This window comes from Littorina saxatilis, unplaced genomic scaffold, assembly GCF_037325665.1.
Source record: "Littorina saxatilis isolate snail1 unplaced genomic scaffold, US_GU_Lsax_2.0 scaffold_150, whole genome shotgun sequence".
Classification (NCBI taxonomy): domain Eukaryota; kingdom Metazoa; phylum Mollusca; class Gastropoda; order Littorinimorpha; family Littorinidae; genus Littorina; species Littorina saxatilis.
The window spans coordinates 130,625-154,000 of NW_027129730.1; the positions used below are offsets into that span (position 1 = coordinate 130,625).

Below are 23,376 nucleotides of genomic sequence, written 5' to 3' on the forward strand. Positions count from 1 at the left end.
TGTACATGTAGTACACACACGTTGCAGTTAACAACACCTTGTTCACTTATGTGATTGTTTAACACGTTGGTAGATCATAAAGAGGGATGAAATTCGTCAACGACTATCTTTACCTCAATGACAAAAATGCATTTTTACGATTTTTGTACAGGAATTGAACATAAGACAGCAACTGCACACTATTTACTAATCGGACAGCCATTAAGTGTCCTCCGCAAATCTGCTTTTGATTTTGACGTGCTTTATCTGGTTCATATTTTACAGCAGTTTGAAAACTACGTAAACTCGCTTGCAACAGTGCGCACTAAATACAGAGCTGCTCTGCAAATGTGTGAAATCTGTGTATAATCTGAAAATGGATATGACAATGAATATCAAATATGTGTAAAACAGGGCTCGTTGTCCACACCTATATTGCAGCAATATGAGGACAACTTGCATTTCCATTTTTAGGGAGGTGCAGCTATTTGCGGACATCCGTCACTATATTGCAGCAATTTGCGGACCAAAGACCGCCTATTTGAGGACGTCCGCAGATAGTCGCATTTTTCGGCTAATGTCCGCAAATTGCTGCGATATAGCGATGGACGACCCCATTTGGTCCCATGTGGTCCGCATATGGTTGGAAATCCACAAACACACATACACACACACTCACACACATACACACACACACACATACACCACGACCCTCGTCTCGATTCCCCCTCTATGTTAAAACATTTAGTCAAAACTTGACTAAATGTAAAAAGCGCGCTTGCGAACGAAAACAGGACGGAAGCGTTGACAAAAACAAACAAATAGCTCATTAGAAGTAGAACAGAAAACGCAACAAGAACCATTTTTACGACCTTAATTACCTGGACATACAACAGACACGATATCGAACAAAGCTCCCACGTTAACAGACACAATTGTACCATCATAAAATCATACAGCTTCTAACACCAACATCACATCAGACACACACTACCAACGATCGCCCAGAAGTGATCGAGGGCTGCATGTGCCGAACGCAATATATAATGCCAGTTCCACTTATGACAGCTTTGCTAACAGATTATCTGTGTATTTGTTCGATCCTGTTTTAATAATAATAGTAATAATGCATAATATTTCTATAGCGCATGTATCCAGGGTTTAACCCTGCTCAAAGCGCTGTACAATCAAAATCCTACGACAACAAAACATCATTTAACGTGCTATCACACACATATCAATGCAGGGCCGGACCAAGTTCGTTTGAGGGGGGGGGTTCCAACTGAAGGCAGGGGTCCAGAAGACCAAATAAACTGAGGGAGTTGGGGGAAGAGCTTAAAAAGTCCACTTTTTTTTCTCTCTGAGAGGTACATTGGATGGCCAGGGGGGGGGGAGGGGGGGGGTTCCGGAACCCCAGGAACCCCCCCCCCCCCCAGATCCGGCCCTGCAATGAATAACACATTGCTCTAAAAAACATTATCACAAACACACGCATGGGCACACTTACGCACTACATAAAGCAAACTGCACAACAATACAGTATCACAAACATACGCACTCACGCGCGCGCAAAACACGTACGTGAAAAACTATGTACAGCACATGGGACAAAAGTGACCATCAGGAACCGGCTTGAAAAGGTATTTTACGGTAAATGTTTGCGGAAAAGGTGTATTTTTAGTTTGGATGTGAACCGAGATAGAGAAGAGCAACTGCGAAGGTCAGCGGGCAGTGAATTCCAAACAGAAGGGGCCTGATTCTTAAAGGATTTTTGTCCGTACGTTTCCAGTTTAAATGTTGGTACTTTGAGGAGCTTTTCAGAGCTGGAGCTGAGAGAGCGAGTGGGCTCGTAGATGCTCAGTACTGATGATAGTTATCGGAAGCAGAAGCGAAGCCACAGCAGAGACTAGTCTCTGGCCACAGGTTCTTGGCCGAATTCGGGAGGTCTAGGTCATCAGAACAATAAGATATACATATAGTCGTACTTGAGGCAATGTGTACACATGATTATTTATCTTCGTGGTACATTTTAGAAGCGCAGTTGTTGTTGTTGTTGTTGTTGTTGTTGTTGTTGTTGTTGTTGGTGGTGGTGGTGGTGGTGGTGTTGTTGTTGTCGTCGTTATTCTTGTTGCTGAATGGTATAATGGTTAGTCACAAATAAACATTGCACCGTTGCCAAAAACCTTCCTTGTCAGCGATTTACAACCTCCTCCGAATCGTATACTAAGTTCTTTTCTGGAATCCTCACGATTGTCAACTGATTGTATATTGTTTTGTGAGTATTTTTATTTTTAAATTAAAAAAAAATCCTGCACTATTTTGTTCTTAGTTGTGTTTTTTGTTTGTTCGTTTGTATTTTTACGTATATATGTTTTCCAGCTCTTATTTTACAACAGTTTCAAAACGAGGAACAAATCACTTGCAAGAGTGTGTGAGAACGCGGCGAGCTTTAAGTCTTTTGTCGGGTGCTGTACGTGCAACGGAGCAGACAGAAGCACAAACAAAGAAATGTACGTCATACATCCACAGCATCCCGACAGATTCCTTCTGAAGCCCATTTGGATAGGTCTGGATACGTCTTTGCCCCGTTGTCCTCGTGCAGTTTCTGGCAAAGCTTGCAAAAAGAGAGGCAGTGGTTCTGGGAAAACCGGTCCTTCAACCGCAGCATGTCTGCGAATTCCGTTGTATCGGCCATGAGAGCTCTGAGGCGGAGAGCTAGCGCCCGAGGCGTAGGGAAGTCTGCTGTGTTGAGGAAGGTTCCGGGCGGGAGGTACCGATCATAATCCACTTGTCCCCGCACCACAGGGATGACGTTAACGTTATCGTACAGTTTGAACACTTTCTCCGTCATGTAGTCACGACACAGCGAGTTCTCAAAGGACAGGTAGAAGAAATAAGTCGTGTTCAGTAAGCGCATACAGTCTGTTTCGCTGCTTCTGGGGCACGTCAAAGTTCCACAGTGACCATATATGTCCACTTGTATGTGCTTGCTCAATTCCTTGACATATTTTTGGCGTTTACTTCGGTCATTGCAGTTGCTGACAAACCAAGCCACCGGTTTAGATTTTCCCGAAACTATCGCCGTGTAGTTCTTTTCGGAGGGAGTTACGCGAAGGCGCAAAAGACCGTACGGAGCAAACACGTCAGAATCCGTCCTGTACGTCATCGTCCAGTTAAACTTTCTACTTCTCGAATAGGGATTCCGATAATATCTACAATGAGGAGGGGATTCTAATCCAAACGCAATCCACACCTGATACTGAGCCGGCTTAAACGGCAATGGACTTTTCAGATTGGCGCACATGTGAAAAACCACTGCATCAGCCCTTTCTGGCTCATTGTGTGTCAGCACGCATGCGTTGACGTCACATCCTCTGAACAAGTTGGGGTTATTCGGGTAAAACCACTCGGGTCGATTGAAAAAATAAATCGTTTTGAGTTCCCTCGAGCTTGTGATGGATACCTTCCTGCTTTGCAAGTTGCTGTCCGCGATGAACGTGAGGCTTTTGGGCAGTGTTGCTTGTGACGAGGTTCTGCTTAAATGTTTCGCTTGGGACGATGCATAGTCCCGCTCTTTTGCTGCAGATGACGATTTCATCCACTTTGCTGGAAATGACGTATTGTTCCACTTTGCTCGAGATGACGTATTGACCCACTTTGCTGGAGATGACGTATTGCCCAACTTTGCTGCAGATGACGTATTGGCCCACTTTGCTAGAAATGACGATTTCATCCACTTTGCTGCAGATGACGATTTCCCCCACTTTGCTCGAGGTGACACGTTGTCCCCCTTTGCAGGAGATGACGCATTGCCCCACTTTTCCCTAACTGACTGACCCCACTGGTAGCCAGGAGCAAAAACGTGGACAAATAATGAAGTATCGGACAGGAACTGTGCCATCAGCACGTACACCGCAAATAAAAGGAGGCTGACTGTGACAGCTAGTGTCGCCCTGGGGGACATTTTGTGGCCCATTTCTGAAACAGGTAGGAATTTCAGTGAGATCCACGTTTTCACTCGCAATCAACAATGACCCAATAATGTATAAGGATTTATAACAACATAACATCATGAAGTAAACATAAAGAAACCAATCCCACCACCACCACAACAACAACAACAACAACAATAAAAACAACAACAACAACCAAACCATCATCACCTTCATGACCACAACAACAACGACGACGTCGACAACGATGAAAGCCTTGATATGACTGTAATGTTGCTTTGAAACTTCCAGGGGCCGGTTTCATATACCGCTCTTATCCTAACTTAGGAGCTCTTAAGGGGTCAAAATGGGGTTAAGAGCAAAGTTAAGATAGGTGCGTTTCACGGACCGCTCTTTGGGCCAAAGAGCGCTCCTATGTCGCTCTTAGCGTAGGACAGCCCCCCCCCCCCTGCCCTAAGTTAGGTAAGAGCAGCCGGAAGCGCCCCCTACTTGCAAGGGAGATTATTTTGATCCTAAAAATGGCGGCCGTGACTCGACTCGTGCATCATTTTGCGTAATAGCGTGCACCATCAACACATTTTCGTCACCGCACGGATCTGCGGAATGCCCAAGACGATGAGAAGAGTGCCGTTCGGTTTTATTTGTCAAGGCATAGACTCCTGGTTGAAATATTTTGACAAGATTGTGGACGGTATGCAGTTTAGCAATCACAAGCACTCGCGAAGACTATGATTGCACCGTTTTCTGCGTGATTGACGTCTTTCAGTCAATGCAAGGCGACATATTCCACATCAGCAAGGTAACGATTCTTCGCTGCATTCACCGAATGTCTGTATTGCCTTGCATGACGAGTGTGAACCCGACAGGAAGCGGCTAACCACAAGTACTTTTGAGCAATTTCAGATCTAGCTCGTAGTGCACTTTTTCGACGTGTTTGTGGTGCTGTTTACACACATTCAGTCAACAAAACAAAACAACACGAGTATATATCAACAAGAGAGCATTTACGCCAGTCTTCTGGTATCCAGCAGCGTAACTTTCAAGAACAAGGAATGATGCCACGCCGCACTGAAGTTGTTGGTGACGACCATCTTTGGACCGTGTGTTGTGTTGCTCTACGGTCAGGGTGTGAAAATGATACCATGATTTTAAATGAGAGCTGGGTGTGTGCTTCAATCCAAGAACCTCTGGGCTTGTTCATTTACGGTGGCAGTGGCTACATCTTGACACCCTAATACGCACACCCTATATCTACAGCAGCGCTCCAAGCAGGACTCAACACGTGAACGAAACATGACAATATTGTTTGCTGTTATGATGAAAAAAAAGGTAAGTTTGTAATAGATCTAAAACATAATTGATCAAATGTTCCTTTCAAGGCATGCTACTTTTCAGGTTGTGTTTGGGCATGTTGTTGCAGAAAATGTCATGGTTAAAACAGCTTGCGAGGATCAAGGAGAGAAAACAAAATGAGAGCAGAAAAGGCATGTTTGAAACTTAAATGGGTTGAATGATTATTGTTAAGCAGCATTATATGCTGCGCTCGCTGCTAGTGCTAGCTTGACTTGGTAGCTGTGCTGACACTGTTGTCTAAGTGTCATCTTCATTCTTTCGCAGATCTATGCAGCGTATTCGCCAGGTATGTGTAAATCACTAAATGCATACACGCAAACATGATTCAGCAAACATTCATAATTGTCTTTCTTGTATCAGCAGAGAATAAACTTCATCACCGTCTGCATCGTCTGACACCACCATGCTCTCCTTACCCATGGACACTAACATACAGTTACCAAAGCAAGGCCAGAGACAACGAGGAAGGCCAATTTGTTTGTTTGTTTGCTTAACGCCCAGCCGACCACGAAGGGCCATATCAGGGCGGAGGAAGGCCAATGAACGCATACGTTTTAGTGAACGTGGTGTGCAAGAAAAGACTGGACATCATTTCAGGTAAATATATATGCTTGTGATATAATACTCATGAATTGAAAATTCTGCAGAACAATTAAAAAAGAAAAGAAAAGAAAAGGCGTTCTGGGATCACATAGTACACATCCATGGCATGGATTGTGATGAGAATTGAACAGGCTATAGGGGATTTCAAGAAATCTTGCTAATTTGTAATTAATAATAATATTAATAATAAATGAGCATTTATATAGCGCAACATCATAACTTTGCAATTATGCTCTATGCGCTTGACACATTTTAAAATTAAAACACAGTTATACAAGCATTTAATCTACATTCAGTTGGTTTGTTGCATTTTCTGAATTGTTAGCCTTGTCTGATTCATTTTAAACGACTGAGTCATTGCTGATATACAAAGCTTTCTTTTAATTATGTCACCCCTCTAAAATAACTCAAGACCTCATGTTTTTTACTGCTGAAGCGATCGACACCTGCATCTGAAGAAATGGCAGAACACAAAGTACAAAAGTTAACCAAAGAAGACAACCTGTTCTGGACAGATACTTGATGTTACTTTCTTCACGTATGTAAACGTTGCCAGGATGTGTCTATCCTGAATCCTGAACTTGAGTCGATTTTTGAATGGTACCTTATGTTTTTGTCGGGTCAATTTTGAGGGCACCCTTTTTTGAGCGGTGGTAGAGTGTGCCACATTTCCAAGTGAAGTGCCTTTAATGGCGTATAATATACCGATAAAATGGTTTGCCAAGTTTAGTAAGAATTGGAGCAAGTTTTAGAGTAAGGCTGTCTTCTCTTTTTCTTGTTAGATTATGTGGGGAAACTGCATGCTCTGTTGCTAACATTTAATACAAAAAACTTTCTGCTCTTCTGTTACTGTTCCTTGTCCAAGGACCTGTATCCACACTGATGCTGACACTCGCTGAGGGGTCAACTACCAACACTGATGGTGATACTCGCTGGGGGGGGGGGGGGGGTGGGGGAGGGCAACTACCAACACTGATGCTGACATTCGCTGAGGGGCCAACTACCAACACTGATGGTGATACTCGCTGAGGGGTCAACTACCAACACTGATGGTGATACTCGCTTAGGGGCCAACTACCAACACTGATGCTGACACTCGCTGAGGGGTCAACTACCAACACTGATGCTGATACTCTCTGAGGGGCCAATTACCAACACTGATGCTGACACTCGCTGAGGAGCCAACTACCAACACTGATGCTGACGCTAGCTGAGGAGCCTACTACCAACATCGATGTTGACACTCGCTGAGGGGCTTACTAATAACACCGATAATGACACACGCGGAGGGGTCTACATGTACTACCAACACTGATTATGATCTAGCATTTACAATTGCACACTGATTTCTGATGGTGTATACTCTTATGATGAGTATCTTGTTTTGGTCATAACAATGTATGTAGCCACTGTGTAACCTCCCTTGCACAAAAAACGCGAAGTTTATTTCTAAAATGGTTGAAGGAATTTTTTTAGCATTTACATTGATTATGCTAGGCGTTCCAGAAACCAGCATCAGCTGGTACCAAAAGCCAGGAAACTGTCTGCAGACACAGAAGTATACAGTGGTTTTGTCAATATTAGTTAGCAGTTAAAACATGTCCCACGTTCATATTCTATTTCTATACTACCTCATACAAAAAAAACTAGGCAGACGCGTTTGAGGGCAGATCTTTTTGATGAGGCCATTTATTGTAAAACCAATTAAATAACATATTCTTACTCCGAATCACATTAGCATTGAGTCACCTGAGATGCTTATCACTGAAAAACGCTTACCCGGCTAAAATCTTTAAAGGGAAGCAACCCCATCACCAAAACGAAAGTGAAAGTAGCTTTGGTAATGGGCCAGCACACTGGGAGTTACCTCCCATACGGGTGTGTGCCACGTCACTTCCTCTAGGAACACGTGCTTATCTCATACGTCTTTTTCACCTCGGAGAGGACGGTTCACTTTTAGAACGCTCTGTGGCTGACCTTGTGTGTTTGAGTGACACCCGCCGGCCACGTTACCCAGCTTTTCTGCTCGCCTTGCCTACAGTTTGGTGAGCTCGTTCCCGTTTGTTGTTGGTTGTTTGCGCTGTTTTCGTTACTGTACGTCGTCCGTTTTTTGCGGACTTGTGTGTCAGTGACTTGCGTTTTTTCGCCATTTTGTTGTTGTGAGTTAGTTTGCTAACTCGTGTGACTTTGGTTTTAGCTCTGCGTGCCTCTTGTTTGTGTTGGGCAAGCGTAGCTATTGTATTTTGTTGGCGCGAAAGTGTGTGTGTTTACTGAGTTTTCAGTCTTTTAGACTTACGTTTCAGTACATTTTTCGCGTTGTTTACGTGTTTTTGACAACATGTCTGATTCAGACAAGCGCCGTGGTAAATCGGACCCCAAGGGGAAAGTTAAATCTAAGTCTTCCTCTTCCAAAGCCGTTTTACTGGTTACAGACCAAGAGCGTAACACTTTGTTGTCTGTTCCTATTTCGGCGCCTAGCGCTGTTACTACTTCTGCTTCGTTTGCGGCGTCTAGCGCTGCTGTTTCTTCTGCACCAGCTTCTACAACGGCGACCTCGTCGTCGTTGTTAGCACCGGATCAGGGTGCGTTAGTTTCTTCTTTGTTAAAGACTTTGGTTCCGGAAATCCGCAGCCTGGTGCAGGCAGAGTTCCAGCGTTCCGTCGCCAGCAGTTTGGCGTTTCCGGCATCTGGCAGTGACGTCCGGGCGTTGGCTTCCGTGTCTTTGCCTTCCACTTCCGCTTTGGATCAGCTTCCTCCCTCTTCAGCTTCTGCTTCCGCTGGAGGCTTGACTGGTAAGCAGAGCTGGTCCGATAGCCCTCGTGAGGCGACTGGACGTTCTCCCGCGGGAGACAGCTCTTTCGCATCGGGTCACGACCGATACCTTGCTGATCTTTCATTTCCGGCGATAACCTTCGAGGCCCTGGATTTGATCGAACAGCGGCGGCAGTCGGTTTCGGCTGCCGCATTTCCGGCACTCGCCGGAAGTGATGATCCATCCGCGCAGGCACGCTACGGCGGCTGCGGCGTGACGGAGTATTCACTGACTTCCGGTCCTTCTGGATCGCGAAGTCAACCAGTGCAGCCTCCACTTCCGCATTGCGCGGTTCCGTTGGCTACACTTCCGGTTTCGGCCGTACACGCCTCTTCCTCTTCTGGTGGTTCCTTCCGGATACCAGAGGGTGGTGGTCGGCGTGTGCCTTCCGGCCTTTTGGGGCCTAGGCTTGGGCAGTCATCACTCCACTCGGAAGGGGGAGTGACTTCCGCTCATGCAGTTCCGGTTTTAGCGGATGGTCGTCCCGCTTACCCTTTTCCTTCTCAAGGTTTTGGGATGCAGGATGATGTTCGTGCACAGGCGTTTCCGGCTTCCGGTTTGCCAGTGCATGCTTCCGCTTCCGGAACTGGTGACTTTGGTCATGGTTCCACGTGTGACTACTCTGATGCTCCATCAGTGGTCAGCGAGGAGTCTCGGGGCGTGTTTCCGTCGAAGCTCAAGGCTGTCCTTGACATTGCGGCGGAAGTAGCCTCTCGGTATTTTCCCAAAGGGGTGGCGGCTGCGGACTCTTCCGCTCCGGTTGTTCCTTCGGCCATGGCGGACTTCCGGCCGGCACAGGAAGAGGCTTCTTCCTTCCGGTTCACCGAGTCTCCGTCAGTGGCTTACCAACTTTCGCAGTCGCTGGTTCGTCCAGCCTATGCAGGGAGTGGTATTCGGCCAATGCCTGTTCCTTTACTGCTGCCTTTTGGCCCAGTTCCGGAATTGGCTCAGCAGTGGGTGGCTTCGGCTTCTCAAGCCTCTTCCTTTGTGCCTACGGGCAACAGGAAGCTCAGCATGCCCACTCACAGCCAGAGCTGGCTGGCGTCCTTTGCACTCCCTAGGGCTACTCTTCCGGTACCCAGGGAATTGCTGCCTCTTCTGGATAAACCGATCAAGCGTGATTCCGTTCTTCCGGTTTCTGAGGCTTCTCTCCTCTCTGCTGAGGAGGTGGGACGCCGGCAACTCGAACTGTCCTCCATCGCGGAGACCCTTGTTCGGACTCTGTCTCGGACTTTGACCGATTCGCTGGTTCCTTTCACTCTCAGTGAGGAACAGAATGCGGATGATGTCTCTGCACTTTTGACTGCTTTGGCCAAGGTCAATGAGGAACAAATGCGGCTTTCCTCACTACAGTACACCCAAGCGGTACTCTGTAGGAGGGACCTCTTCCTCTCGCAGTCCCAGTTCACGGAGCTGGCTACTAGGGAGACCTTGAGAGTCTCCCCGGTCTCAGAGGAGTCTCTCTTCTGTTCGCTGGCAATGGATGCCAGACAGAAGGAGATTCAGTCAAACAAGGACAGTCAGTTCCTTGACTTTACTCTGAAGGGGGTGAAACAGTTTAAGCCTTCTAAACAAAAGCAGGCTCAGACATCGTCGAACCCCAAGCCAGCTCAGAAGCGGCAGGCTCCGCCGGCCGCTCGTGGCGGGAAGAAGAGGACGGCATCGGGGAGGGGGCGTGGCGGCTCTGTGAGTAAGCCACACCCCCAATGAAGCGCTCCCGATCTCATCCCCCTCCCGCCTTCCACCTTGGTGATGGCGGGAGGCCCCTCCCGGGCACTTTCTCATTGGATGTTGGTAGTAGACAGCCAATGGATTGTGGGAGTGGTGAGATCGGGCTTCCGCCTGCTCTGGCGGGAGGAAAAGGCGCCTCTTACCCGAGTGCCGCCGCGGTTCAAGCCCCCCTTCTCGCAGGAAGCACGTTCCGTCTTGCAGTCGGAAATTGCCTCCCTGGAGCAGAAGGGCGCGGTGGAGAGAGTTCGGGTTCACAGCTCCCTGGGATTTTACGGGCGTCTCTTCGCCGTTCCCAAAGCGTCAGGAGGATGGCGTCCCGTGTTGGATTTATCTCTCCTCAACACCTTCTTGAGGGAGATAAAGTTCAAGATGGAGACGCCAGCCTCTGTCCGAGACTCTCTCCGCCCAGGAGACTGGGTGACCTCGATCGATCTCACGGACGCATACTTTCACATTCTTATGCATCCGGCCGACCGGAAATGGCTTCGTTTCCGGTGGGGAGATCAGATCTACCAGTTTCGCGCACTCCCTTTCGGGCTGTCTCTCGCCCCATGGATTTTCACCATGGTAGTGAGACAGGTCTGTGCACTGGTGAGGTCCCAGGGTATCCGTCTGCGGGCTTATCTGGACGACTGGCTCATCATGAGCCAGTCCCAGAGCGGCTGTTCGCAGCATACCCAGACGGTTCTTCGAGAGTCCAACTTGTTGGGTTTCTCGATCAACCAGTCAAAGTCGGAGCTGACCCCGTCGCAGGCATTCACTTATCTGGGGATGTCTTTCGACACGGTCTCTTGGACTGTCCAGCCTTCTCAGAGGAAGGTGGACAAGCTCCAAGCTCAGATTCGCTCCACTTTGCCTCTCCTGATGGCTTCTCTACGGGCGCTCTCCTCCATCCTGGGGCAGATGGAGTCCATGGCCCTTCTGGTCTCTCTGGGCAGGGTCTACAAACGGCCTCTTCAGTTTGCGCTGAAACCGTTTTTGGACTCTCCTCTGGTGGACTGGGATGCCCTCATCCCTTTGCAGGGATGGTTCCAGTCTACAACCCTTCCGTGGTTGGACACAGAGACTGAGAGTGGGTCTGCAGAGGTGTTCCGATCGTCGTGCCCCTCCCCGACCTGGACCTATTTACGGATGCGTCCAGGGAGGGTTGGGGGGCACATACAGCACGGCTGTTTCTTTCAGCCTGCCTGCCCACACTCAGTTTCCCGAAACTTTCCCTGCTGCCAGCGAGCGCTGATAAGCGCAGCGACAGCCCAGGCCGGAGTTCTAAAATTACCACAGCGTGGGAAATTGATAACAGCGGTTGTGTGGCACAGGCATATCACAGCTGGGAAAACGTGTACTTTTTGTTTGTTACCTTTACTTATCGTCTCGTTTGTGTGGCTATTGCAAAACGGACATCAGCTGAGAGAGGACATTCTGACCTACACATCGATGCCAAACACGATGTGAATGGTTTTCAAGAGTCTGCACCACAGAGAGTTTGAATAAAGAGGAAAAATCAGGGCTGGGTCGTGTGTTTGATTGTGTGTGTGAGACATGCAACATTTAAACAACAATAGAGATCGAACTATAGTTCTCACAACAAGGAAACATGCATGCTGACAAAGTTTAGCATGCCTTGAATAAGAACAACTGACCTGTATTTAGTCTCTCTGATGGGGGGGTGGTCGTTGCGGGGCTCAGAAATAGGTCACTGACACGCTATTAGCTGGCCGAGGGGAGGAAGGTATAACGGTATTCCACAGGCACTCGCTTAGCCCACTCAGCTTACAGTGCAGGGATCACAGAGTTCCACTCATGTCAGATCGACACAGTTGTCACTATAGCACGGTTGTCGATATTACACAGATTATTGAGTTCACGAAGCAAAAAGACTGAACATTAATGTCAAACACACTTTGTAATTCATGCCAAAAACACTTTTATGGCATGACAAGTAACAGGACGACAGTACGTAGAAATGCAGTTTATGTTGTTTTCCTCTTCTGAACAGCTGGTATCACAGAGTGGAGTGCAGGTGACACGAGGGTCATATGCTCGGTCATTATTAACCTGAGCTTTGCCTCCTCCGTTTGCAGTCCGTATGTTCTGCTTTTTAAAATGTTTACTGTGGCGTGTGTTTCTTCTCCTCCCTGTTCGCCGTGCAAAGCAAGACCAAAGCCCCAATCCCTCATGAAGTCAATACAGTGACACTCCAAGATGTGAAGTTTGGGAATAATTTTGCTGGGGAAGTTGAGCCGAAAGAATGTCATGTAGCCATTGATGTTTTTAGCGATGCTTTGCAAGGTGTTGACAGTTCTGTAGGGTTGCTTGTGAGATACATCTCTGTGGATTTGGGAGTACAGTTCGTTTAGTGTCTGGAACCTTTCGCTGATGTCATCTGCCTGTGCATGCAAAGTGTGGTCGTCTGTAGACTGCATGGCATTCCTGATGACACTGTCACAGATGTCTTGATACACGCCGTCTTTCAGGTAACGATGGCAGTGGTTGCCAACAAACGACCTGCCGTGGTAGGCTTGTATGGTTATTTTGTTTTTCTTCAGGGCTATGTCGAGGCCAGATGTTGTTGGGCCACACAGGAATGGCAAATCTGCTTCTTCTTTCAAAACTTTCTACAGCCACATATTCTGCAGATACGATGTAGTCTCTCTTCGTGTAAATCTCTTGTATGTAGACGATCTTCCATTGCTACCCGTTATATCGTACGTGTCACGCTCACGATGCAACTTTCTCACACTATTAACACACACGTGAAAAAACATTAACTGTCAAGTTTTTCTTCTTTTTCTTTCCTTCTTTGATTCCTTCTTTATTTCAACAAAGGTTGGTCTCCAAAACAAAAGAAGTAATAGCTAGCACAGACCAGAACAAACCGTTTGTTGCACGTTTGTTGATTAAAATCAACAACGAAATGAACGAATAAAACTACACTGGCATACCTTGATATTCAACACTACACAAAAATTAAAGTAAATCTTCTCAAATGCTGTTTTGAACAGTCAACAATCTATGAACAACTCAGTAAATATAATCCGCGGAACTGAATGTTGAAGCAAGTGTATCCTTTATTCTAACTGCATGGTGTGAACATCTCCCTGGGGGTATCTTATCTTGGCCTGCAAGCAGTCTACACATTCCATTTAAACTGACTCACGCTACTCAAGCCCCCCCCCCTCCCCCATTCGCCTCAATTATAGCTGTGCGAATGTCTGGCATCGGTCACAGGGTACCGTTATACCTTTCACCCCTCGGCTAGCTAGTAGCGTGTCAGTGACCTATTTCTGAGCCCCGCTACAACTACCCCCCATCAGAGAGACTAAATACAGGTCAGTTGTTCTTATTCAAGGCATGCTAAACTTTGTCAGCATGTATGTTTCCTTGTTGTGAGAACTATAGTTCGATCTCTATTGTTGTTTAAATGTTGCATGTCTCACACACACAATCAAACACACGACTCAGTCCTGATTTTTCCTCTTTATTCAAACTCTCTGTGGTGCAGACTCTTGAAAACCATTCACATCGTGTTTGGCATCGATGTGTAGGTCAGAATGTCCTCTCTCAGCTGATGTCCGTTTTGCAATAGCCACACAAACGAGACGATAAGTAAAGGTAACAAACAGAAAGTACACGTTTTCCCAGCTGTGATATGCCTGTGCCACACAACAGCTGTTATCAATTTCCCACAGCGTGGTAATTTTAGAACTCTGGCTTGGGCTGTCGCTGCGCTTATCAGCGCTCGCTGGCAGCAGGGAAAGTTTTGGGAAACTGAGTGTGCGGCCTGAAACAGGCGTGACAGATCTTCAGACTACTTCCGGTCTGTGGACGACGGAGCAGTCCTTGTGGCATATCAACTTGCTAGAGCTAGAAGCAGTGGCTCTAGCTCTGGTCGAGTTTCTGCCCTCCCTGTACGCCAAACATGTTCGTCTGTTCACGAACAACATGACAGTAGCGGCGTACCTCAACAAGCAGGGAGGCTCGCGGTCCCCGTCTCTCTCGGAGAGGACTTGCGAGATCTTGGTGTGGTGCTTCCAGCATCATATCACGATCTCGGCCAGGTACCTTCCAGGGAGGCTGAACACTCTGGCGGACGCGCTCAGCCGCTCCGGCACAGTGCTTCAGTCGGAGTGGACGATCACTCACGGGGCACTGCTTCGCCTTTGGGCCCAGGTCCTAAAGCCTCTGGTAGACCTTTTTGCCACAAGGTACTCGAGGAGGCTTCCGGTGTTCGTCTCGCCATTCCCGGACCCTCAGGCATGGCGAGTGAACGCTCTGGACTTTCCCTGGACGGGTCTGGAGGCGTACGCCTTCCCTCCCTTTCCGTTACTCAGCCGAGTAATCCGGAAAGCGGAGATGGAGGGGCCGGCCAGCCTTCTTCTGGTCGCCCCTCTGTGGCCGTCGCAGGTCTGGTATCCAGATCTTCTTCGGCTCGCCCAAGGGCCCCCCATTCCTCTCGCACTCGTGCGAGGGGAACTAGTGCAGCCCCGAACAGGCATTCCACACGAGGAGCCCAGTCTTCTGAAGCTTCACGTGTGGAAGTTGTTCGGGACTCGCTAAAGCGCTCTGGGGCGTCGTCTTTGACCCTGGACTTGGTGGTTCGCTCGCATAGAGCGTCCACCTCGTCAGTCTATGCTTCCCACTGGAAGGCATGGACCGCCTGGTGTTCAGCTAGAGGGGTGAGTTCGGTGGCTCCGCGCTCTATCCAGGTCGCCAACCACCTCTCTTTCATGTCTTCGCAGGGCGCCGCAGTCGCCTCGTTGAGGGTACGGCGCTCCGCTATCTCGGCGACTCTTAAGCAGATCGGTCGGTCTGTTCGAGTCGGGGGTGTTATTGCTGCAGTCATAAAAGGGGCTGCTCTTAAGGAGGCCAAGGCGCGTTTGCCCGCTCCCAAGTGGGACCTGTTTTTAATCCTGGAATTCTTACGTTCCGCAGAGTTCGAGCCTTTGAGCGAGGCCAGTCTGTTCAATGTCACTCGCAAAACGCTGTTTCTTATTTTGTTGGCAACGGCCCGACGGGGTAGCGAGGTCCACGCCCTGTTGGGTCTGCCTGGGGATATCTCTTTTGAGTCGGACGGTTCTGCATCTTTGCGTTTCCGACCTGATTTCCTGGCCAAGAATCAGTCTCCGGGGCAGGCCTCTCCGCTGGTTAGAGTCAAGGCTCTGACCAGCGCGTTGGCCCCGGATGACCCTGATTCGGTCAATTGCCCTGTGAGGGCTCTCCGTCTGTACTTAGCCCGGACTCAGCCGATTCGGTCTAGTTCTCAGAAGTTGTTGTTTATCTCACTCCTTACTAGGCGCGAGAAAGATTTGTCGAAGGTAACGTTGGCCCGGTGGGTGTCCTCGCTCATCAAGCAAGCTTATGAGTTGAGTCACACAAAGAGGGGGGGGGGGGGGGGGTTATGCCCTCCTTGCCACTTGACTCGGCCCGAGCTCATGAAACGAGGGCGTGGGCATCCTCTCTGGCAGTACTGCGCTCCAGACCTCTAGAGGAGGTGCTGACAACTGCGTATTGGCGTTCCGAGGATATTTTCATAAATTTTTATCTTCGGGACGTCTCGGCTCTTCGACAGGATGGCTCCAGAGGCCTTCCAGCGCTCATAGCAGCAGGCCAGTTCCTGTCCAGAACTTGATGGTGAGTCTTGATTCATTTCTAGCCCACCGCCTTGTTGATGTTATCTGCTAATGTGATTCGGAGTAAGAATATGTTATTTAATGGAAAATTTCCGAGATAAATTTTCATTTAATTAATATACTTACCCGAATCACATACTGTATTCCCTCCCACCTGCCCCGCGTATGGGTTTTAAGATTTTTAAAGCCGTATGAGAGTAGGCACGTGTTCCTAGAGGAAGTGACGTGGCACGCACCCGTATGGGAGGTAACTCCCAGTGTGCTGGCCCATTACCAAAGCTACTTTCACTTTCGTTTTGGTGATGGGGTTGCTTCCCTTTAAAGATTTTTGCCGGGTAAGCGTTTTTCAGTGATAAGCATCTCCGGTGACTCAATGCTAATGTGATTCGGGTAAGTATATTAATTAAATGAAAATTTATCTCGGAAATTTTCCATTATAAGACTAAAAAGGCCATTCATTCTCCTATCCTATTTAGCATCCCCCAAACTCAAATTCGCAAAAGATCAGGTTTGCGCGTTAAAATCGACATAAAATCAAAACTGCTGAAAGGAAATCTGTTGTGCATGTTAGTGGAAAGAACAAATAAATATGCATCCAAAACAGACGTTCTGTTTACATGTATCTTGTCTAACATTAATGACGTTATGGCATGATGAATGGTGTGTAATTCCCCTGAAGGGGGCATTTTAGTGGATAATCAGAACAAACCCAGCACATTTAATAAATTTCTCAATGCATTGCCTTCAAACGTCCGGTAATTTATGCTAAGACATGTTGTTAAGTACATAAAGTCATTTGAGAGATTAGGTCTGCTGAGATTTATTTGTCATGCCAGAAAAAGAGTCCTTGAAATAGTCGGTAGGTCTAAGCTGACTCATCAAACAAATTTAATTTGTAGCTATCTTCAACACAAATAACAGATAAGCCAAAGCTCAAATTCCATGTACATATTTTATCAGACATGGATGGTTTGAGGATTTCAAAGCGAAAGTAATCTTTAAGAAGTGGACTATTTTCAAAGCGCTGAGCGAAAATAGCCCACACCAAGCTCACGGCTGAACATTGAACTGAGCAGGGCTCTTGAAAGAGAATTTCCTTAGAATTTATGTGCGTGTTCGAACAAGTGGGCTGTGAGCAGGCGTGGTTGATTATGTATTAAATTTCAGTGTAATATGAAGCTTTAACTTTTTTTAATGCCTGCTAATTTTTGTCTTCTGTTTCTTCGGAAAGGGTACATCTTTATTTTTAAAACTATTTCTGACACGTCGCATAACAGCAGCACTTACATCTCAAATGACTTAACATTTGTTTTTTAATTCATGACATGTGGAAGCACGAGTCACCAAACGTTTGAAGGCAATGCGTGAAGGAGTTGCTAAAATGTACTGTTTTTTGTGTCTCATTACCCGCTAAAACGGCTTCAAAAACGGCTTCAAAAACTGCCACATATGCCTACTGAGAGGATTGACACATACACCGCTCAGCATGCCATAGCGCCAATGTTAGACAAGATATGTGAACACACCACTCAGTATGCCATAGCGTCAATGTTAGACAAGATATGTGAATGAAACTGACTGTTTTAGATGCAAATTTTACTGTTCTTTCCAATTACATTCAGACCATGCTCTGATTTTTTGTCCACCTAATGTGGTATACATGAATCAGGCCTGCATTTCAAATAACATGATGCTTACATCTTTAACATACCTTCCTCCGTGTGAAACCCAACGTTTAAGTAATTATGTGTAATGATTAACAATTTTCTGGGATCCAAAGGAGTGCAAAAGGTGTGCTGTTATAGGCACATAATAATTATTCACCAGACACATTTCAAAACGGTGTGAACATTGGTATGGTTCATTATAATCATGCCTTTGGTACATAACATCAAAAGAATATGTCAGTTGTCTGTTTTTTTAGTTTTTTTTATGTTTCAATTTATATTACTTGAAGACGTCTGTCATTGTACCCAAAAAAGGAGCTACCTTAAAATACACTGTTTTCCTCTTCAAGTCATTTGACCAGAACATTCTTGAAACAGAACTGTTTGTATTAAAATTCGGTGTGCTTTTGCTTCAATGTATGTAGAGTAATAGAATATGATCCCCCAAAAAATTTGCTTTTAGATTGACTAAGTAAAAATTAAAATCTAAATAACAGAGTGACTGTGGTGAAATGAACAAAGTTCAAAAAAACAAAAAAACACTAAAAAGCTGTCCTTTGTTTTTGTCTGTTTCCTAATGAAGCTTTTATAAGCGAAAATTGGTATTATTGTGCTGTCCTTGTATCGGTTAGTTCCGATTTTGTTTGTTTTTCAACTTAGTAAAAATTATTAAATGAAAAATAAGCAAAGCGATGAATCAAAACACGGATGACAAGATCATTTCAAAACTATTCATCGGATTTGAACTTTTGCAGAAATGTTTTAGACATTCTGATAGATGTTTCGTTCGAGAGGATAAGCTCTAGGAAAAAAGTTAGTCATACAAATGTTGACTTTGTGGGTACAAAATTTAAGAAAACTCGAAAATGTGTATCTGTTCAAATTTTTTTTCTTCGAGATTATCCTCTTGAACAAAACATCTATCAGAATGTCTAAAACATTTCTGCAAAAGTTCAAATCATTCCGAAGAACAGTGTAGAAATTATCTTGTCATCCGTGAACAAACATGTTTTGATTCAACGCTTTGCTTATTTTTCATTTAATAATTTTTACTGCTGTCAATCTAAAAGAAAAAAATGTGGGACCATATAGTATCATTTTACATACATTGAAGCAAATACACACACAATTTTAACACAAACTGTTCTGTTTCATTAATGTTGTGATCAAATGACTTGAAGAGAAAAACCGGTGTATTTTATGGTAGCTCTTGCCCTCAACTTCCTTGGAATATGCACCATTTTGATCACTGTTTCTCGTAATTTTCGTTGTCTTGTGCTCTTCAGTGTATTGAATTGCGATGAAATTAATAGCCACATTGATTTTTGGGCTGTTGTTGTTGAAGATATTGAGTTTTTAAGTTTGTCTATGTAAATTTAATAATCAATTCAGTGACCTAAAAAGAGAGGGGATAGTACTGTGACAATCTTCTGAATTTTGATTTTGACCCCAACCTTGTTCTTATGTGTCCCAGTTCAACACACAGTGACTAGTAATTCTGAATCATACACACTCTGAAGGCAAACTTAATGCCTTAATGCACCCGGGGATATAGCTCAGTTGGTAGCGCGCTGGATTTGTATTCAGTTGGCCGCTGTCAGCGTGAGTTCGATCCCAGGTTCGGCGGAAATTTATTTCACAGAGTCAACTTTGTGTGCAGACTCTCTTCGGTGTCCGAACCTCCCCCCGTGTACACTACATTGGGTGTGCACGTTAAAGATCCCACGATTGACAAAAGGGTCTTTCCTGGCAAAAATGCTTAGGCACAGTTAATAATTGTCTACCTATACCCGTGTGACTTGGAATAATAGGCCGTGAAAGGTAAATATGCGCCGAAATGGCTGCAATCTACTGGCCGTATAAAATTTCATCTCACACGGCATCACTGCAGAGCGCCTAGAACTGTACCCACGGAATATGCGCGATATAAGACTCATTGATTGATTGATTGATTTTCGTACCCTAACTAAAACATTAATTTCCGTGTTTATTCATTTAAATGTTCAATGGCATTTAAAGGTAAAATAATTGATTTGGCTTTATCCTCGTATGTTAAAGTTGCCAAATTGTGCCTATTCTGAATTTTCTTTGATGTATAATTGGTGCCTAACGTTTTTATGGGGTCGATTTTGGGGGGTACCCTTAATTAAGAGGCGATCATGTAACCCATGTAAAAAAACATCTTTGATTCCAAAAGTGTGCCAGATAGCCAAGTGGATGGCCCTTAATGACAAAGAAAGTTTGAATGAATTGACACGGGAATGAATGGTCTAGTGGGGGTACGAAAATGGCTGCAACATATTTTTTTGGCAGAATGTATATATGCAATGGAAATAGTAATACCTGCCTTGCATGAACAGAAAAAGGACTGGGTGGCCGAGTGGTAACGCACTTGCGCTCGGAAGCGAGAGGTTGCGAGTTCGACCCTGGGTCATGGCGTTAGCAATTTTCTCCCCCCTTTCCTAAAAAAAACCGAGGTCCCTTGGGGTGTGCACGTTAAAGATCCCACGATTGACAAAAGGGTCTTTCCTGGCAAAATTGTATAGGCATAGATAAAAATGTCCATCAAATACCCGTGTGACTTGGAATAAAGGCCGTGAAAGGCAAATGCTCGCCCAATAGGCTTGAGGTTTGCTGGTCGATATGAATGCGTGATATATTGTGTAAAAAATTCCATCTCACACGGCATTAATAGGTAACAAGCGCCTTGAGTCGCCTTGTGTGATGAGATATGGCGCGATATAAATACTCGTAAATAAAATAAAAAATATAATAAAAGGTTGATCAGAAAATTGTGTATGTAACTTTGTCTCACATAGCCATAAACAAGCTGGTAGCTGTTTCCCAAACCAATATAAAAAGAAACAACAAGTAAATAAAAACATATTTTAACTCACAGTCACCCCATGAATTTGGATCAACAGGCCCAAGAATAATTTGTTTTTTCAATAATACTACATTATTTTTTAAACATTCTTCAGTAACAAGCAAAAACTATAATAAAACATATACGAAAATGATTTGTCAGGTTAAACTTTTAATCAGGTAAAAACAAAATACATACCTTATGCTTTGAATATGAATGTACATGTCTACTATCTGATACTGTATCGCATGAACTTCACACAGTCTGACTCAATGTGCCTTGTGAAATTGTGCAAGTAAACATTGGCAACAAACCTGTCATCTGGATTTTGACATGGTACTTATATTTTAAAGGCACAATCTTTCCCATTCAAAGAATTGTTCCCATCATCACAGATGTGGACTGTCTTTTGCATGGATTGATGGGATAAGACAAGTCTTAGACTTGGACAAACACTGGGAGGGGAGGAGGAGGGGGGCCTTTTAAAATTCTCTTTCAAATAAAGAGTATATGTTTGTACTCTATTTTAAGGTTTCACCTGGCCATACTCTGTGTATCTGATACAGCTGTATATATAGAAGAAAAAAAATCCTTGTTATTCAAACTATCTTGTCAATCACCCCATGTACATTATGGGATTCATAATCCCGTATTTATGGCGTTTATGGCTATCTGGAAAGGAAAAATCGTTACTTTTGGGTACACGTCTAAAGGCAGTTTTGATTGATTGATTTTTGGATGATCACAGGTGGCAGTGACTGAAAGCCTCATAGTCTGCAATTAATAATTATCCAATGTACAAATATAAACGCATTCGTGTTGGTGTGTATGATGCTTTACAGTGTTAGGAAGGTATGTAAAAGGTAACCAGAACAACGTCAAACAATATAACCCTGCTATTTCTCGTGTTAAGTTGTGGTAAAAATCGATGCATCGAATTGAAATAAAGACAGATGTGAATGATCAGAAAGATTTGAATGATGTTTTGTTGGGTTCCATGCTTGTTGTTGGCATTTAATAACTGTTTGGAGATAAAAGTCTGTGTGTGTGCTTGTGTGTCTGTGTCAAGATATAAATATAACGCAAATAATGCTTTCTTACTGAAATGACCATCCGTAGGATATGCTGACCAATGCTCTCTCTCTCTCTCTCTCTCTCTCTCTCTCTCTCTCTCTCTCTCTCTCTCTCTCTCTCTCTCTCTTCAGTATGACCTATCACGACTGATTATTGCAGAGTCAATGTCTTCATACAGAAAATAATTCATATAGATCTAAGTAAAAACTAAAACACCCACACATATTTTGATACCCAGTCTGTGATGTCTGAATGAAATACATTTTCATTTACGTCACAATTGCATGACAAGTACGCGAGATAAACTTAACAACTTTGACCTGACAACACCCCCCCCCCAAAAAAAAAAAAAAAAAAAAAAAAATACGGTCGCAAAATACCCCTCCTTCTCTGTCAGCAATGCCATACGCAGATCGATGCAAGGTGCAGATCAATCAAACACACACACACAATGTTGTCAAAATGGCACAAGACACGTACAGAGTGTGACCCAAGAAAACTGCAACCCTCACAACTGCTAATTACTTCTACATCTCTTGACCGGATCACTATATATTTAGGGGACATAAACTTCAGCCTATGCATGGCCCTTCCCTTGAGTGGCAATGTTGTAGAACAAATGGTCTGACGTTTGTGCAATTTCGAAACAAAGTTTCCAAATTCGACGATCGTCTCAACAGAACAAGGTTTGACATTTAGCGGTAGCAATACTTACCTGATTAAAACCCTCCAGACTTTTACTGTTTGCATTATCTGAATATGTGAGAATACACAAACACACCCTTCACCCCCTTAGATTATCGGTGACCTAAAGAAAGCAGTTACAGCTCCCTAAACAGCAAAGCTTTCGTGCCACTCACAATTTCGGAGGGGTAATTTGAAACACATTTTGTAGAAAAGGTAAATGTCCGATCATTATACATGTACTTAGAGACTCGAAACTGTGTAGAACGGTCGCGAATGAACTGAAGTGTATGCACAACTATGAACATGTTTGCTAAACTCAAATGACTGACAAAATAAACCCTTCGTTGTACAGTTACACTTTCGCAATGCCACGCAAAATTCATTAATGACAGGGACGCATTCATCCATTTGAAATGCCCTGATCCTGCTTTTAATTGCTATATTCAAATAACTGACTGTCTGATGTTGATTCAGGTATACTAAGTCATTCAAATTATCCCAAAGCTAACAATCTTGAGGGCTGAAATAGGGTAACCGGTTAGTTCGGCGACTGCTCAATTTCAAACCTCGTGCTGTTGAGTCGACCCCCGAATTTGGCAACCTTTTTTGAAAATGCACAAAAGTCAGACCATTTGATCTAAAAATGTGTCAATTTGTAGAAGGGTCATGCATAGGCTGAAGTTTAAGTATCCCATATATCAAGTGATTCGGTCCACAGATGTAGAAGTTATTAACAAATTTGAGGCCCAGAAAATTCATTATGGACGATGTCAAGGACGTCATTCAGATCTAGATCTACATATAATACGTATGTACAGGTACCAAGTCTCATGTTTTATTCGTTTTGTGACGGGACTAGAAAAACAAGCCTCCACGATCGCGTTGCTTTTGTTGATATTGGAAAGGAGGGTTATTATTTCTCTATGTGTAAATGTGTCCTTACTTTGTTTGGATCGGTGTTATCATCAGCTTTTCGTCTGCTTTCAACCGGATGTTGTGACCTTGAACCTGATGTGACGTA

The 23,376-nt window shown here is 44.8% G+C and overlaps 2 protein-coding genes across 2 annotated transcripts in view; both read right to left on the reverse strand.

Moving 5' to 3' along the window:
• The window catches only part of LOC138957956 (carbohydrate sulfotransferase 8-like), a 129,603-nt gene that overhangs the window by 41,111 nt on the left and 65,116 nt on the right, over window positions 1-23,376 (reverse strand). The window lies entirely within an intron of this gene.
• On the reverse strand, window positions 1,422-4,082 carry LOC138957963 (3-galactosyl-N-acetylglucosaminide 4-alpha-L-fucosyltransferase FUT3-like). The gene has a single exon (XM_070328978.1). It carries the CDS (start codon window positions 3,953-3,955, stop codon window positions 2,495-2,497), a length of 1,461 nt encoding a protein of 486 aa, XP_070185079.1. The 5' UTR covers window positions 3,956-4,082; the 3' UTR covers window positions 1,422-2,494.

Bases quoted from the DNA above. Each gene is read 5' to 3' on its own strand.
- LOC138957963 (XM_070328978.1), bottom strand. From the start codon at position 3,955: ATGGGCCACAAAATGTCCCCCAGGGCGACACTAGCTGTCACAGTCAGC.